The 19,433-nt window shown below is 35.2% G+C and overlaps 2 protein-coding genes across 3 annotated transcripts in view; both read left to right on the top strand.

The window, feature by feature from the left end:
- The window catches only part of LOC148945348 (2-oxoglutarate dehydrogenase complex component E1-like), a 50,301-nt gene extending 39,822 nt beyond the window's left edge, over nt 1-10,479 (top strand). The window contains exon 3 of the mRNA XM_089099014.1: nt 10,324-10,479. Within this exon, the coding sequence (XP_088955140.1) occupies nt 10,324-10,479 (156 nt within the window). The remainder of the gene's footprint in view (nt 1-10,323) is intronic.
- A 7,041-nt stretch (nt 10,480-17,520) lies between these two features.
- Ogdh (oxoglutarate dehydrogenase Nc73EF) overlaps nt 17,521-19,433 on the top strand; it is a 72,901-nt gene continuing 70,988 nt past the window's right edge. For both annotated transcript variants that reach the window (XM_089099376.1, XM_089099375.1), the window contains exon 1: nt 17,521-17,636. The gene's annotated coding sequence lies outside the window, so the exon portion shown is untranslated. The remainder of the gene's footprint in view (nt 17,637-19,433) is intronic.

Raw genomic sequence — 19,433 nt, 5'->3', positions numbered from 1 at the left:
TTCAATTTTACTCGTCATTTGTTTTCGTTTTATCTTTGTGGGGGTGGGGGGGGAGCGTGAAGTACACAATGGAAAGAAAGACCCGTGTATAAAATTAAGTAATCAATATAAGGATATGAAGGATTCAAATGCATTGATATTTTTTCGAGAATCTTGGCTCTAAAGCTACTCCCTGGGTCTATACATAGCCTACATTGAATGGATTAAAAAAAAGTATTCGTATGCAAATGTCGAATACAAATATGTATATATTTCAATTTTACTCGTCATTCCTTTTCGTTTTATCTTTTTGGGGATGGGGGGGGGGAGCGTGAAGTATACAATGGAAACAAAGACCCGTGTATAAAATTAAGTAATCAATATAAGGATATGAAGGATTCAAATGCATTGATATTTTTCCGAGATTCTTGGCTCTAAAGCTACTCCCTGAGTCCTATACATAGCCTACATTGAATGGATTAAAAAAAGTCTTTGTATGCAAATTTCGAATACAAATATGTATATATTTAAATTTTACTCGTCATTTGTTTTCGTTTTAACTTTGTGGGGGTGGGGGGGAGCGTGAAGTATAAAATGGAAACAAAAACCCGTGTATAAAATTAAGTAATCAATATAAGGATATGAAGGATTCAAATGCATTGAAATTTTTCCAAGATTCTTGGCTCTAAAGCTACTCCCTGGGTCTATGCATATCCTACATTGAATGGATTAAAAAAAGTATTCGTATGCAAATGTCGAATACAAATATGTATATATTTCAATTTTCCTCGTCATTTGTTTTCGTTTTATCTTTGGGGGGGTGGGGGGGAGCGTGAAGTATACAATGGAAACAAAGACCCGTGTATAAAATTAAGTAATCAATATAAGGATATGAAGGATTCAAATGCATTGATATTTTTCCAAGATTCTTGGCTCTAAAGCTACTCCCTGGGTCTATACATAGCCTACATTGAGTGGATTAAAAAAAGTATTCGCATGCAAATGTCGAATACAAATATGTATATATTTCAATTTTACTCGTCATTTGTTTTAGTTTTATCTTTGTGGGGGGGGGGGGGGGGAGCGTGAAGTACAAAATGGAAACAAATACCCGTGTATAAAATTAAGTAATCAATATAAGGATATGAAGGATTCAAATGCATTGATATTTTTCCGAGATTCTTGGCTCTAAACCTACTCCCTGGGTCTATACATAGCCTACATTGAATGGATTAAAAAAAGTAATCGTATGCAAATGTCGAATACAAATATTTATATATTTCAATTTTACTCGTCTTTTGTTTTCGTTTTATCTTTGTGGGGTTGGGGGGGCGTGAAGTAGACAATGGAAACAAAGACCCGTGTATAAAATTAAGTAATCAATATAAGGATATGAAGGATTCAAATGAATTGATATTTTTACGAGATTCTTGGCTCTAAAGCTACTCCCTGGGTCTATACATAGCCTACATTGAATGGATTAAAAAAAGTATTCGTATGCAAATGTCGAATACAAATATGTATATATTTCAATTTTACTCGTCATTTGTTTTCGTTTTATCTTTGTGGGGGTGGGGGGGGAGCGTGAAGTAGACAATGGAAACAAAGACCCGTGTATAAAATTAATTAATCAATATAAAGATATGAAGAATTCAAATGCATTGAAATTTTTCCAAGAGTCTTGGCTCTAAAGCTACTCCCTGGGTCTATGCATATCCTACATTGAATGGATTAAAAAAAAGTATTAGTATGCAAATGTGGAATACAAATATGTATATATTTCAATTTTACTTGTCATTTGTTTTCGTTTTATCTTTGTGGGGGTGGTGGGGGGAGCGTGAAGTATACAATGGAAACAAATACCCGTGTATAAAATTAAGTAATCAATATAAGGATATGAAGGATTCAAATGCATTGATATTTTTCCGAGATTCTTGGCTCTAAACCTACTCCCTGGGTCTATGCATATCCTACATTGAATGGATTAAAAAAAGTAATCGTATGCAAATGTCGAATACAAATATGTATATATTTCAATTTTACTAGTCATTTGTTTTCGTTTTATCTTTGTGGGGGTGGGGGGGGGAGCGTGAAGTATACAATGGAAACAAATACCCGTGTATAAAATTAAGTAATCAATATAAGGATATGAAGGATTCAAATGTATTGATATTTTTCCGAGATTCTTGGCTCTAAAGCTACTTCCTGGGTCTATACATAGCCTACATTGAATGGATTAAAAAAAGTATTCGTATACAAATGTGGAATACAAATATGTATATATTTCAATTTTACTCGTCATTTGTTTTTGTTTTATATTTGTGGGGATGGGGGGGAGCGTGAAGTATACAATGGAAACAAAGACCCGTGTATAAAATTAAGTAATCAATATAAGGATATGAAGGATTCAAATGCATTGATATTTTTCCGAGATTCTTGGCTCTAAAGCTACTCCCTGAGTCCTATACATAGCCTACATTGAATGGATTAAAAAAAGTATTCGTATGCAAATGTCGAATACAAATATGTATATATTTCAATTTTACTCGTCATTTGTTTTCGTTTTATCTTTGTGGGGGTGGGGGGAGCGTGAAGTATACAATGGAAACAAAGACCCGTGTATAAAATTAAGTAATCAATATAAGGATATGAAGGATTCAAATGCATTGATATTTTTACGAGATTCTTGGCTCTAAAGCTACTTCCTAGGTCTATACATAGCCTACATTGAATGGATTAAAAAAAGTATTCGTATGCAAATGTCGAATACAAATATGTATATATTTCAATTTTACTCGTCATTTGTTTTCGTTTTATCTTTGTGGGGGTGGGGGGGGGGAGCGTGAAGTACACAATGGAAAGAAAGACCCGTGTATAAAATAAAGTAATCAATATAAGGATATGAAGGATTCAAATGCATTGATATTTTTCCGAGATTCTTGGCTCTAAAGCTACTCCCTGGGTCTATACATATCCTACATTGAATGGATTAAAAAAAAGTATTAGTATGCAAATGTAGAATACAAATATTTATATATTTCAATTTTACTCGTCATTTGTTTTCGTTTGATCTTTGTGGGGGTGGGGGGGAGCGTGAAGTATACAATGGAAACAAAGACCCGTGTATAAAATTAATTAATCAATATAAAGATATGAAGTAATCAAATGCATTGAAAATTTTCCAAGATTCTTGGCTCTAAAGCTACTCCCTGGGTCTATGCATATCCTACATTGAATGGATTAAAAAAAATATTAGTATGCAAATGTCGAATACAAATATGTATATATTTCAATTTTACTCGTCATTTGTTTTCGTTTTATCTTTTTGGGGTTGGGGGGGGGGGGGAGCGTGAAGTATACAATGGAAACAAAGACCCGTGTATAAAATTAAGTAATCAATATAAGAATATGAAGGATTCAAATGCATTGATATTTTTCCGAGATTCTTGGCTCTAAAGCTACTCCCTGGGTCCTATACATAGCCTACATTGAATGGATTAAAAAAAAGTATTCGTATGCAAATGTCGAATACAAATATGTATATATTTCAATTTTACTCGTCATTTGTTTTCGTTTTATCTTTGTGGGGGTGGGGGGGGGGGGGAGCGTGACGTACACAATGGAAAGAAAGACCCGTGTATAAAATAAAGTAATCAATATAAGGATATGAAGGATTCAAATGCATTGATATTTTTACAAGATTCTTGGCTCTAAAGCTACTCCCTGGGTCTATACATAGCCTACATTGAATGGATTAAAAAAAGTATTTGTATGCAAATGTCGAATACAAATATGTATATATTTCAATTTTACTCGTCATTTGTTTTCGTTTTATCTTTGTGGGGTGGGGTGGGGGGAGCGTGAAGTATACAATGGAAACAAAGACCCGTGTATAAAATTAAGTAATCAATATAAGGATATGAAGGATTCAAATGCATTGATATTTTTCCGAGATTCTTGGCTCTAAAGCTACTCCTGGGTCTATACATAGCCTACATTGAATGGATTAAAAAAAGTATTCGTATGCAAATGTCGAATACAAATATGTATATATTTCAATTTTACTCGTCATTTGTTTTCGTTTTATCTTTTTGGGGTGGGGTGGGGCGAGCGGGACGTATACAATGGAAACAAATACCCGTGTATAAAATTAAGTAATAAATATAAGAATATGAAGGATTCAAATGCATTTATATTTTTCCGAGATTCTTGGCTCTAAAGCTACTCCCTGGGTCCTATACATAGCATACATTGAATGGATTAAAAAAAATTATTCGTATGCAAATGTCCAATACAAATATGTATATATTTCAATTTTACTCGTCATTTGTTTTCGTTTTATCTTTGTGGGGGTGGGGGGGGGAGCGTGAAGTATACAATGGAAACAAATACCCGTGTATAAAATTAAGTAATCAATATAATGATATGAAGGATTCAAATGCATTGATATTTTTACGAGATTCTTGGCTCTAAAGCTACTTCCTAGGTCTATACATATCCTACATTGAATGGATTAAAAAAAGTATTCGTATGCAAATGTCGAATACAAATATGTATATATTTCAATTTTACTCGTCATTTGTTTTCGTTTTATCTTTGTGGGGGTGGGGGGGGGGAGCGTGAAGTACACAATGGAAAGAAAGACCCGTGTATAAAATAAAGTAATCAATATAAGGATATGAAGGATTCAAATGCATTGATATTTTTCCGAGATTCTTGGCTCTAAAGCTACTTCCTGGGTCTATACATAGCCTACATTGAATGGATTAAAAAAAGTATTCGTATGCAAATGTCGAATACAAATATGTATATATTTCAATTTTACTCGTCATTTGTTTTCGTTTATCTTTTTGGGGGGGGGGGGGGGGAGCGTGACGTATACAATGGAAACAAATACCCGTGTATAAAATTAAGTAATCAATATAAGGATATGAAGGATTCAAATGCATTGATATTTTTACGAGATTCTTGGCTCTAAAGCTACTTCCTAGGTCTATACATAGCCTACATTGAATGGATTAAAAAAAGTATTCGTATGCAAATGTCGAATACAAATATGTATATATTTCAGTTTTACTCGTCATTTGTTTTCGTTTTATCTTTTTGGGGATGGGGGGGGGAGCGTGAAGGAGACAATGGAAACAAAGACCCGTGTATAAAATTAAGTAATCAATATAAAGATATGAAGGATTCAAATGCATTGATATTTTTCCGAGATTCTTGGCTCTAAAGCTACTCCCTGGGTCTATACATATCCTACATTGAATGGATTAAAAAAAGTATTCGTATGCAAATGTCGAATACAAATATGTATATATTTCAATTTTACTCGTCATTTGATTTCGTTTTATCTTTGTGGGGATGGGGGGGGGGGAGCGTGAAGTATAAAATGGAAACAAAGACCCGTGTATAAAATTAAGTAATCAATATAAGGATATGAAGGATTCAAATGCATTGATATTTTTACGAGAATCTTGGCTCTAAAGCTACTCCCTGGGTCTATACATAGCCTACATTGAATGGATTAAAAAAAGTATTCGTATGCAAATGTGGAATACAAATTTGTATATATTTCAATTTTACTCGTCATTTGTTTTCGTTTTATCTTTGTTGGGGTGGGGTGGGGGGAGCGTGAAGTATACAATGGAAACAAAGACCCGTGTATAAAATTAAGTAATCAATATAAGGATATGAAGGATTCAAATGCATTGATATTTTTACGAGATTCTTGGCTCTAAAGCTACTTCCTAGGTCTATACATAGCCTACATTGAATGGATTAAAAAAAGTATTCGTATGCAAATGTCGAATACAAATATGTATATATTTCAATTTTACTCGTCATTTGTTTTCGTTTTATCTTTGTTGGGGATGGGGGGGGGGAGCGTGAAGTATACAATGGAAACAAAGACCCGTGTATAAAATTAAGTAATCAATATAAGGATATGAAGGATTCAAATGTATTGATATTTTTCCGAGATTCTTGGCTCTAAAGCTACTCCCTGGGTCTATGCATATCGTACATTGAATGGATTAAAAAAAGTATTCGCATACAAATGTCGAATACAAATATGTATATATTTCAATTTCACTCGTCATTTGTTTTTGTTTTATCTTGGGGGGGATGGGGGGGGGAGCGTGAAGTATACAATGGAAACAAAGACACGTGTATAAAATTAATTAATCAATATCTGGATATGAAGGATTCAAATGGATTGAAATTTTTCCGAGATTCTTGGCTCTAAACCTACTCCCTGGGTCTATGCATATCCTACATTGAATGGATTAAAAAAAGTATTCGTATGCAAATGTCGAATACAAATATTTATATATTTAAATTTTACTTGTCATTTTTTTTCTTTTTATCTTTGTGGGGGTGGTGGGGGGAGCGTGAAGTATACAATGGAAACAAAGACCCGTGTATAAAATTAAGTAATCAATATAAGGATATGAAGGATTCAAATGCATTGATATTTTTCCGAGATTCTTGGCTCTAAAGCTACTCCCCGGGTCTATACATAGCCTACATTGAATGGATTAAAAAAAGTATTCGTATGCAAATGTCGAATACAAATATGTATATATTTCAATTTTACTCGTCATTTGTTTTCGTTTTATCTTTTTGGGGGTGGGTGGGGCGAGCGTGACGTATACAATGGAAACAAATACCCGTGTATAAAATTAAGTAATCAATTTAAGGATATGAAGGATTCAAATGCATTGAAATTTTTCCAAGATTCTTGGCTCTAAAGCTACTCCCTGGGTCTATGCATATCCTACATTGAATGGATTAAAAAAAGTAATCGTATGCAAATGTCGAATACAAATATGTATATATTTCAATTTTACTCGTCATTTGTTTTCTTTTTATCTTTGTGGGGGTGGGGGGGGAGCGTGAAGTATACAATGGAAACAAAGACCCGTGTATAAAATAAAGTAATCAATATAAGGATATGAAGGATTCAAATGCATTGATTTTTTTCCGAGATTCTTGGTTCTAAAGCTACTCCCTGGGTCCTATACATAGCCTACATTGAATGGATTAAAAAAAAGTATTCGTATGCAAATGTCGAATACAAATATGTATATATTTCAATTTTACTTGTCATTTGTTTTCGTTTTATCTTTTTGGGGATGGGGGGGGGAGCGTGAAGTATACAATGGAAACAAAGACCCGTGTATAAAATTAATTATTCAATATAATGATATGAAGAATTCAAATGCATTGAAATTTTTCCAAGATTCTTGGCTCTAAACCTACTCCCTGGGTCTATGCATATCCTACATTGAATGGATTAAAAAAAGTATTTGTATGCAAATGTCGAATACAAATATGTATATATTTCAATTTCACTCGTCATTTGTTTTCGTTTTATCTTTGTGGGGGTGGGGGGGGGGGAGCGTGAAGTATACAATGGAAAGAAAGACCCGTGTATAAAATTAAGTAATCAATATAAGGATATGAAGGATTACAAATGCATTTATATTTTCCCGAGATTCTTGGCTCTAAAGCTACTCCCTGGGTCTATGCATATCCTACATTGAATGGATTAAAAAAAGTATTCGCATGCAAATGTCGAATACAAATATGTATATATTTCAATTTTACTCGTCATTTGTTTTCGTTTTATCTTTGTGGGGATGGGGGGGGGAGCGTGAAGTATACAATGGAAACAAAGACCCTTGTATAAAATTAAGTAATCAATATAAGGATATGAATTCATTTGGTATAAAAAAAGCTATCAAATGCATTGATATTTTTCCGTGATTCTTGGCTCTAAAGCTACTCCCTGGGTCTATACATAGCCTACATTGAATGGATTAAAAAAATTATTCGCATGCAAATGTCGAATACAAATATGTATATATTTCAATTTTACTCGTCATTTGTTTTCGTTTTATCTTTGTGGGGGTGGGGGGGGGAGCGTGAAGTATACAATGGAAACAAAGACTCGTGTATAAAATTAAGCAATCAATATAAGGATATGAAGAATTCAAATGCATTGATATTTGCCCGAGATTCTTGGCTCTAAAGCTACTCCCTGGGTCTATACATAGCCTACATTGAATGGATTAAAAAAAGTATTCGTATGCAAATGTCGAATACAAATATGTATATATTTCAATTTTACTCGTCATTTGTTTTCGTTTTATCCTTGTGGGGGTGGGTGGGGCGAGCGTGAAGTATACAATGGAAACAAAGACCCGTGTATAAAATTAAGTAATCAATATAAGGATATGAATCATTTGGTATATCAAATGCATTGATATTTTTCCGAGATTCTTGGCTCTAAAGCTACTCCCTGGGTCTATACATAGCCTACATTGAATGGATTAAAAAAAGTATTCGTATGCAAATGTCGAATACAAATATGTATATATTTCAATTTCACTCGTCATTTGTTTTCGTTTTATCTTTGTGGGGCTGGGGGGGGGTTAGCGTGAAGTATACAATGGAAACAAAGACCCGTGTATAAAAAAAAGTAATCAATATAAGGATATGAAGGATTCACATGCATTTATATTTTTCCGAGATTCTTGGCTCTAAAGCTACTCCCTGGGTCCTATACATAGCCTAAATTGAATGGATTAAAAAAAAGTATACGTATGCAAATGTCCAATACAAATATGTATATATTTAAATTTTACTCGTCATTTGTTTTCGTTTTATCTATGTTGGGGTGGGGGGGGGGAGCGTGAAGTATACAATGGAAACAAAGACCCGTGTATAAAATTAAGTAATCAATATAAGGATATGAAGGATTAAAATGCATTGATATTTTTCCGAGATTCTTGGCTCTAAAGCTACTCCCTGGGTCTATACATAGCCTACATTGAATGGATTAAAAAAAGTATTCGTATGCAAATGTCGAATACAAATATGTATATATTTCAATTTCACTCGTCATTTGTTTTCGTTTTATCTTTGTGGGGCTGGGGGGGGGGGGAGCGTGAAGTATACAATGGAAACAAAGACCCGTGTATAAAATTAAGTAATCAATATAAGGATATGAAGGATTAAAATGCATTGATATTTTTCCGAGATTCTTGGCTCTAAAGCTACTCCCTGGGTCTATACATAGCCTACATTGAATGGATTAAAAAAAGTATTCGTATGCAAATGTCGAATACAAATATGTATATATTTCAATTTTGCTCGTCATTTGTTTTCGTTTTATCTTTGTGGGGGTGGGGGGGGGAGCGTGAAGTATACAATGGAAACAAAGACCCTTGTATAAAATTAAGTAATCAATATAAGGATATGAAATTCATTCGGTATAAAAAAAACTATCAAATGCATTTATATTTTCCCGAGATTCTTGGCTCTAAAGCTACTCCCTGGGTCTATACATAGCCTACATTGAATGGATTAAAAAAAGTATTCGTATGCAAATGTCGAATACAAATATGTATATATTTCAATTTTACTCGTCATTTGTTTTCGTTTTATCATTGTGGGGGTGGGGGGGGGGGGAGCCTGAAATATACAATGGAAACAAAGACCCTTGTATAAAATTGAGTAATCAATATAAGGATATGAAGGATTCAAATGCATTGATATTTTTCCGAGATTCTTGGCTCTAAAGCTACTCCCTGGGTCTACATATAGCCTACATTGAATGGATTAAAAAAAAGTATTCGTATGCAAATGTCGAATACAAATATGTATATATTTCAATTTTACTCGTAATTTGTTTTCGTTTTATCCTTGTGGGGGTGGGGGGGGGGCGTGAAGTATACAATGGAAACAAAGACCTGTGTATAAAATTAAGTAATCAATATAAGGATATGAAATTCATTTGGTATAAAAAAAGCTATCAAATGCATTGATATTTTTCCGAGATTCTTGGCTCTAAAGCTACTCCCTGGGTCTATACATAGCCTACATTGATGGATTAAAAAAAAGTATTCGTATGCAAATTTCGAATACAAATATGTATATATTTCAATTATCTCGTCATTTGTTTTCGTTTTATCTTTGGGGGGGGGGGGGTGAAGTATACAATGGAAACAAAGACCCGTGTATAAAATTAAGTAATCAATATAAGGATATGAAATTCATTCGGTATAAAAAAAAAAAAAACTATCAAATGCATTGATATTTTTCCGAGATTCTTGGCTCTAAAGCTACTCCCTGGGTCTAAAAATAGCCTACATTGAATGGATTAAAAAAAAGTACTCGTATGCAGATGTCGAATACAAATATCTCTAAATAAATATTAGTTTTCTTTGTGTGTGTGTATAATGGCTCTTTAATTTTTGAGGGGCTTTATTGTTTTGTTTTTGTTTTTTGGTTAGGTAGACTTTCTTTTGTGATTATTAATATTGTTTTTGTCTATTTTAGTCTTGGGATGCTTTCTTTAAGAGTGCAACAGCTGGAGCTGAGCCCGGTGCAGCTTACACAAGACCCCCTTCTTTGGGATCCCTTAAACCTAATGAGGTACCTCTCTGTTTATATTTGCTGTATTTCATTTGTATATTGTATATGCCTGTCTTTTAATGATCATTCAGAATTATATTGTAAAACTGATATAATACAAGTCATACTTGATACAATCTTATCATTTTATCAACCCGTTGTTATACTTGCTGTATTTCATTTGTATATTGTGTATGCCTTTCTTGTAACAATCATTCAGATGAACTAGATTGTAAAACTGATATAATACAAGTCATACTTGATAAAATCTTATCTGATTATTCGTAAAATCGCTTACTTACTTAGACTCAGGTCTTCCCACGCCGGCTGGCGCATAAGGCGACAACGGTGCCCCTCTATGACGACCTCTCTTGAGCTTTTGACCAAAGTTCTTCGAGCGATGATTTCAAAAGCGCAGCATCCTTCTCAAGACATTTGCCTAGTGTTGCCTTCTGTCGACCACGTCTTCTGATGCCAGAAGGAACCCAACACCACACATCGTGGGGTGGGCGGCCCTCCCCCATCCGCATCATGTGACCCCAATATCACCATCGATTAGTCACAATTCTATCGATCACGAAGGGCTGATTTGTCTTTTCACGTATAGAGGCGTTGGTGAGCTTTTCATTCCACTGGATCATTAGGACGTGCCGAAGTCAGACGTTCTCAAAACCCTGCATTCGCTTTTCCACCTGCTTAGTCAACGCCCAAGATTCGCAGCCGTACATTAGTACGGAAAGGACGTTACTATTGACAAGCTGGAACTTGAGCTGTATGGAGTATGCTAGATTCCTCCACACATTTCTTAGTTTATTAAAGGCGCTTCCTGCGCATGCAATACGTTTGGTAATTTCCCGCTCAAGGCTACCATCACATTTAATGACACTACCAAGGTACTTGAACTCTTCAACCTCCTCTAGTACATCAGATTCGACTTTGAGTGGTGGGGCAGGTAGGTTATTGACGTTTTTTCGCATGACTTTTGTTTTCTGTGTACTGATTGACAGACCAACTCGCCCGGCCATACTGGAGAGTACAGCGATATTATTCTGTAGCTCCTCTCTTAAGGGAGAAATAAAGGCTACATTATAAGCAAAATCATCGTTACAGAATGTGCGGTGTTGGTTCAGCTGAATTCCACCTTTGAAACTACATATTCGAAGCACATAGTCGATGAGAAAAGCAAATAACACTGGGGAGAGGATACATCCTTGGCGGACCTAAAATTTCACACTGAAACATTCGGTAGGGTCCCCATCATCAGTCCGTACAGCACATACCAGATTCTCGTATAGCATAACAATCACACAAACAATTTTGTTGGGGAATTCATAATACCGTAGTATTCTCTATGGTGAGTCTTAGTGGACCGAGTCAAACGCTTCCAAAAAGTCAATGAAGGCAATAATAATTTCAGTCTGCCATTCGTTTGCTTCTTCTATTATTATTATAATTATTATTTATTTCTAACCCACACTATAGAAAGGAACAAAATGCGAAGTAACACGGAAAAAAACACATAAAAATGCAACGCAAATAAATATGTAAATCAAAGAATACCAGTTACAGAGTAACACATAAAATTTAAAAGAAACTAAAACAAAAGGGAAATAACATAAAAGTAGGGGAAAAAGAAGAAGAGAAAAAAACTCACAATTTACAGAATCTAACAAGCAGTAACATACAGAAACATGGACACAAGCTGTCATTATTTTTATCATTATTTGATTTTTACTCAATCTTTACAATACTAAAAAATGTGGAGTGACCAAAGAGAGAAAAACAAACAAACAAATTAAAGAAAAATAACTTACGACTCAAAAAACCTGATAAGGTGATGGTGGGGAGAAAAACAGATACAAGCGGTATTTGAAAGCTTTCTGTGTAGTGCTTCTAGTTTTACAGTAATATCAGGAACAAGAAATTTACTAATAATTACCCTGTTTTTAGTCCAAGGTGGAAGAAACAACAAAAATTTGCAAAATCTAAAATAATTAATCTGGATTTTTTTAACTCATTTTTCTTAAGAAGGGCGAAAATTCCAGAAGCAAAAAGAATTGAATGGTCACAAAAAGTTGAGGAGAGCTTGGCCAACGCGAGTTTATTAAATTTACCTCTATTGGCAACAATCTTAGCATATCCCAATTGAATTTTCTTATTAATATCTGAGATTGTCGCTGGCGCAAGCTCGGAAGACTATTAGTAACAGAAATGCCGAGCCTTCGAAGAGAATCTACGAGAGGGATAGTAAAGCCACTACAACAAAGGGGAGCACTAGAATTTTTGTTAAAAGAAAGAAATTTACATTTATCTACATTAAGACAAAGGACTATATCTGAAAAAGAAGTAGCAACACAAGAAACTATGTTCGATAGACCAATTTTAGTACGGCTTTTAAGAAGCAGGTCAGCATAGGCAAGATATGAAACATCAGAAAAACCAGAGAGATAGGTAGCCGATATCTTTGCCAGAACTCCTGAAATACATAATTTAAATAGGGTCGGAGATAAAACTCCACCTTGCCTTAAACCTCTTTTCACTTTAATAATAGTATCTGGCGCCGATTTCAGCCGAAAGAAAGAATTATGAGTACCAGTAACGAAGAAGCATTATAACCGATAGATTGACACCGCAACCATGAAGAGCAGAAAAAAGCTGACTATGACATACACTATCGAAAGCTTTTGATAGATCTAAAGCACAAAGATATATACTCTTTCCCCTAGAAGAATTCTCTATGAGTACCCTGAAACTGAACATCAAATCTGAACTCCCTGGTCGAAACCCATGTTGCTCATCTCTTAGTATTGTTCCGACTTTTGACTGAATGCGGTTCAGCAGTACTTGGCAGAAAAGTTTACCCCCTACAGACTGCAGAGTGATACCTCGCCAATTATTGCAGTTGGTTGTTCTTCCGTTTTTAAAGAGCTTGACGATAACCCCTGTCTTCCAATCTATGGGAATATTTTAAGTTTCCCATATCTGAGAAAGAGCCTTGTGAAGGGGCACGGCAATGATTTCAGCTCCATACTTCAAGAGTTCAGGCTGAAAGCCGTCAACTCCTGAAGATTTGCCATTCTTAAGCAAATGTAATACTGTCATGACTTCAAGCAGGCTTATAGGTTCTTCGCTTATGTCAAGTTGGAGGAACGATAGCTCAGCCGGAGGGGATACAGGGTTTGTAGGCAGCGGAAAGCTTAGTACCTCATTGAAGTATTCTTTCCATCTCATCAATGTCTTCCTTTTTTGTAAGAAGTTGGCCAGCCTTACTTTCAATTGCAGGTGCCGACTTTCTGAAATCTCCAGATATTTCCGTTGTGATACGTTAGACTGTCCGAGTGTCGCCCTTACTGGCGGCTGTCTCTGCTTCAGCCGCCTTTGTCTCAAGAAAGAGCCGTTTGTCAGCTCTGGTAGACCGCTTTACGACCTTGTGGGCTTCCTTATATTCAGATTTCAAAAATCTTTGTACTTGACAGTGGACTCACTCTCGCATAATTCCAACATGATTTTGGCTTCTTTTCGGTAATTCGTTACCGAAATTCGGTAAGTTTTCAAGATTTGTCGCTGATCCACTGCTCACTTTTCTTTTTTGCATACCCTATTTTCTTCGGTGGCACCCCGCACACATTGTACAATAGACTCCCATCTCTCGTTTACTGTTGCAGTTGTGTCTTCAGTCGAAAGACTTGCAAACCTATTAACAAGATTTACACAGTACGCTTGTCGAAGGTCCTGGAGCTTCCACACGTCAAAGGACTTGATAGTGTTTTTTATATTTCTTCACGGTCTTCAGCTTAAGTTTGAAACTGGCAGTCACCAGTTGGTGGTCAGAGTATGTATCTGCACCACGGTAAGTTTGCACATCCTCCAGCGATGTTCTATGATGCTTTTTCACTAATATGTGGTCAATCTGACTTCTTGTAACACCGTCAGGTGAAGACAAATTATATTTGTGTACTTCACGATGGGGGGAACCATGATCCACCTACTATCAGGCTACGGCTGGCACACATATCAACCAGACGCACTCCGTTATCATTGATAACACCCAGGTCATGTCGGCCTAGCACATCAGGCGCAAAACTATTATCACTACCAACTTTGGCATTAAAGTCGCCACACACAACTAATACATCGTGCTCAGGTACTGTATTGAGTATGTCGTTCAAATCACTATAGAAACTGTCCTTGGTGTCCTCGCCAGCAGCGCTGTGTATTTGACCCCAGCTGGATCGCCTTATTGTGCGATTTTTCGCCACGTATCGTTCGTTAATGTAACCTCTTTCGTTCCTGTTCTTGACCTTTTCGTCTTTGCTCGTTAACGTGACTCCTTAAAATTCCTTTCATTTTAGCCATGAACGGTGGGATCTTAACCACAATCTTCATGAAACTTTCTTTGAAGTACCGTCACTGAAACGAGCACCTAAAACTGTCAGTAGACAGTTCCCCCGGAAAATATCTAGCATATCTTCATCAGCTTTTCGAAGCGCCGACATTTCAAAACCATACTTGGCAACTGTCACTACTGTGGCTTCTAGTTTCTTGATTTTAGCTCTAACACTCCTACTTTTCCAAACTTAACTCCGGAAAACACTCTCTCTTGGCTATTCCACATTTTACACTTACGTTATCCACATTTCATACTAAAAATAGTACTGCCCATATAATTGAAACTATCCAATAGGTCAATTCTCATGGTGTCTTTCCTTGGGGAGGTGGGAGGCACAGGTTTGAAGACCGCCCCCATTATTACATACTTGGGAAAGAAAATGTTGTCAGAGTTCCTTTTTATCGTCTTTAATTTTCACTTGGATGTTTTTTTAAATTTGTGTCTGAAGCACCGTAAATTCTGCTAAAGAGACCCCAAAGATCACTACGCAAACACCATTAGTGATAAAAAGAACATAATATCATTTTGAATTTCGAAAATTAACTTTTGAAAATTGGAGTGCCAAAAACAGTGGACAGTGTAAAAATTATGATAACATTGTGTTAAATTGGCGTGATAAGTAGCATTAAATTTACGACAGAACTTTCTACAGCAAATACTGTGTGATCCAGTGTAATGACAGAGATTGCAAAACTATATTAAACGAACATTTAGTAGTTATAAAACTACTCCAAGATCCAATATATATTTCTTTTCCCCTTTTTTTTTTACCTAAGTACAGGCCTTGAAGTGAGTCTCAGCTCTTAACTCTCATATTTATGACTTTACTGCGGTATTTTTGTTAACATTATATCGAGAAAGAATAAGAACAGATGACTACTACTACTTCTGACAGTCCTTTGCTACACCAATCCGCCATAGACTAACACAGCTGCAGACGCTTCTCCTCCACCTCATTGTCTTAAGAGCTTCACTTTTTACTCCCTCTCGTGAAGTTCCTAGATATTAAATATTTCCTAATGACTTCTTCCCGTTACATTCAAGGACGTCCTGTGTTTCGTTTGACCCTAGTTTATCAAAAAGTAAGATCATTTGAAGCCCATCATTCTTCACCTGTGAGTTGTGGTCTAGCCATATTAAAATAAAATGTCTATTATTATAAGAAAGTGGGATCAAACCATATTCGGATGACAGATTGCCAAATATTGTCAGCCAACCGTCTAGGGCCAAACAAAAACCAGGTCGTCCACTGGGGGGGGGGTGCCAGAAGGAAAGATTTAAAAGAAATACGAACTTCCTGGGAGAGTGTAAAGAGGGAGGCGAAGTCTTATCTTCCTATTCTTTCTAACGTGTAAAAAAAGAATTTGCATCTGACGTCAATTACAGCGACATCGTGACTTCTTTAGTGCGGCATAGCGCAATCGTTATCGTGTTTCAAAATGGTAATAATTTCAACCCTGGTCATTCTTATGTTTACAAGCGAAATTTGGTCTGTTCTACTTTATAATCTAACCCTTAATTCCCGTACACTGCTTTATGTGAAAAATTGCAATGGTTTTGCGGATTGTGCGCGATTTTTCACCAGCATTTATACGGACAAACGCAAATCCGCATCCTTTGAAGTTTGTCATTGCATGGGAGAAATGGTGCTCAGGAAGCAAGTGAATAGCCAATGAATGAAAACGATGACCAGTTGATTGAGATTTTGTAGCCATTCCTGGGATCTTGCTCATTATTTCTTAGCAATAGTAAAAATTTAACAAAAGTAAATGGATTGAAATTCATCCAATGTAAGATAGGGTAAGGGCAGATGCGATTTTCTCGCATCTTGTGTACGATTTTTAAGATATTTATGTGCGTTTTTTGTTATTGTAAATTCAATGCGTAGCTCAAAATGCACTTTATCGTAAAACGCAGCATGTGGGAACTAGAGATAAGTCTAGAAAAGTTGTACCTTTCCATTTAATCTTATTTTCTTCTATAGCATTTGCCGTGTTGCTTAGGACGAAGGCCCTCAAATAATCCTTATAAAGTTAGATAACAGACGACCATGCTTAACTCTTGATTGCACACCTAACCAGCAGCTAACCTCGCTCCCCACCTTAACTGCAGCAGTATGATTCTCGTGCATAGCACTAATCGGTCTTAGGTATTTATCTGTATACCATACAATAATAGGAACTCAGTTAAGCTCTCCTGTTAGCTGGATCGTTAACTCAGAACTAAAAGAGTCTGATAATTTTGACATTTTTCAGTTATTAATCTGAGTGTGAAAACTGGTCAACATATCTTCTCCCTCTCTTAAAGCCGCATTTTTCTCTCATATAGCTTCTTTATTATTTTTCATTTTCATGGCATACAAAAAGTACACGGATGATTTTTTGTCTACCTTTTTAAATTTTGAAGGTTTTTTGTGACATGTCTTGTATCAGATAAACTAGTAATTATCGCCTTCATCCCGCATTTTGACACGTGATAACGTGTCGAAATTTTAAGCTTTCTGGTGTTAAATTTCTAAAAACAGCAGCGTAGACACTAATGTGATTTAATTCTCAAACAATGAAAAACTTGTTGCCATTTTTGGGAGGGTTGAACGGCTTGTTGGAACCCTTACGGATTGTAAGTTTTTTTTTTTTTTTTTTTTTTTTTTTTTTACCAAAAAAAAACCTATGAAAACAATACTGCGAAAAGTGCAGAGATATGATTTGTTACCTGTCTTGTATCATAGGTACCAATATCTGCCCTTGTGCCGCATTTATCTCAAGAACAAGGCCTTGGCGCACTTCAAGTTAACGAAAAGACTATTGATGACCATCTTGCAGTCCAAGCAATCATTAGATCATACCAGGTAAATATCATTGTAAATATAATTTCTGATGTTGAGGTAATGAGTTTTGTTTGTGGCTGAGCAAGACGTGCTTTTATTGTACTCTTTTAAAATGATGTATGGTTTCTTTGATAAGACCAAGCCCTTGGCGAATGTAATTTTTAATATGAAAATTAAATAGCTAAGAAAAACTATTTTTTTTCTTGACTCCTAAAATATGTTCTTGAATTTTCGAGTGACTTTGTTTAGCTTAGATTCATTAGATGGTACACGTGTCATAAGATGTTGCGTATAATTTTTTTCTTGGGGTTACCCAGTAATTGGGTTTTGATCAAATCTTGCACAGTAGAATTGGCATGTTTTTATCGAAGAATAAATGAAATCATTATAGTCTTCTTCTTGTTTGAGGTTTCTGCTAAAGAAATATCCACTTTCTTCTGCTTTTCGTAAAAAAAAAAAAAAAAAAAAAATTATTGCTGCTTGTTATACACGATTTTTATATTTATGTATTAAAATTCCTATTCTGATAAGAATGAAATCCTTAGCTTTGTTGGCTTGTTTAATTGCTAAAATGAAAATTTTTGTTGTCATGATGTCGGGAAGCATTCCTTATACAAAAAAATTATGACGCTTTGTTCCAGAAAAGATGTTGTTTGGTCTATTTGTCCTTAGGGATAGTGCAGTTATTGTGTGATCCTGTTTAAGGTTCTTTGTAAAAAAATTACCTAATTCTTTTTTTATCTGCTATACTTCTTTCCATGATATATGACCCCTAAAAATAAAGCCCCTTTTCTGATCAGAGTGAAATCCAATTGGCTTGTTTAATTCATAAAAAGACAAATTTTATCATCACGATACTCTTGAAAATTTGCCTAAATAAAACAGAGTAGGCCTACAACACTTCCTTCCAGAGAAGAGGCTAGTTTGTTTTTGTAGGGACTATTCAACTATTCTTGCAAATGAACGTTCACCTGCTTTTATTTTTGGATTGCATTCACAGATTTTGTAAATAAGAAGTTAAAAATCCAACTCTTTGGAAAAGCAAAAGAGGAAAATGATTGTTGTCAATCATTGACAACATATACTGACTAATATTGACGACCATATTATAAAAAAGGATGAAATTTTGTCAATTGATAGTTCTAGAAGAATGAGTTCAAGCCGTTAGAACCTATACTTCTTTCCTAAGTTATTTTTTTGTGGGGGATACATAACTATCGTTTAGTATGTAGATGGGGACAATAATACTCATGAAAAGCATTGAAGGAATGAAATTGTAAATACTAAATAGAGACTTCCTCCACCAGTGCAACATGGATATAAGATTTTCACTGCTCGGTTGCATGGTGCAAAATTTTCACCTTACCAGCATGATATTGGGGTGTCATTGGATGCATTATTGGGGTGTCATTGGATGCACAATTAAGGCCCCTGTTGTTTTAATTTGTTTTTAACTCTTTTGCCTGTCTTTTGGAAATTCTTGAAAGTAGGGATAGCCTGTATACCTGATTTGTCCCTTAACCATAAACTTGATATATGCCGGTAATTTTTTCTTTTTTTGACATTAGAAATTAACATATAGATCAATAAAGGTTTATATAAAAAAAAATATAACGGACTGCACCAACTCGTCTGTTTTCTAGTCAAATATATTTTAGAGCATTATTTCATTCTCATTAGTTTAAATGAGAAAAAGGTTATGTCTAGCCTTGCATAAAGGTTAGGCATAGCCTTTTTCTAGGCTATGCCTAGAAAAAGGAACTTGTAATTTGTTTGTCTTTACTTTTACTTTTTTATGTTCAAAAGAATAAAACAAAA

Source organism: Artemia sp. Qi Xiang Cuo, chromosome 13, assembly GCF_049724085.1.
Source record: "Artemia sp. Qi Xiang Cuo chromosome 13, ASM4972408v1, whole genome shotgun sequence".
Lineage (NCBI taxonomy): Eukaryota > Metazoa > Arthropoda > Branchiopoda > Anostraca > Artemiidae > Artemia > Artemia sp. Qi Xiang Cuo.
This window is presented reverse-complemented; position numbering and strand designations above follow the sequence as displayed.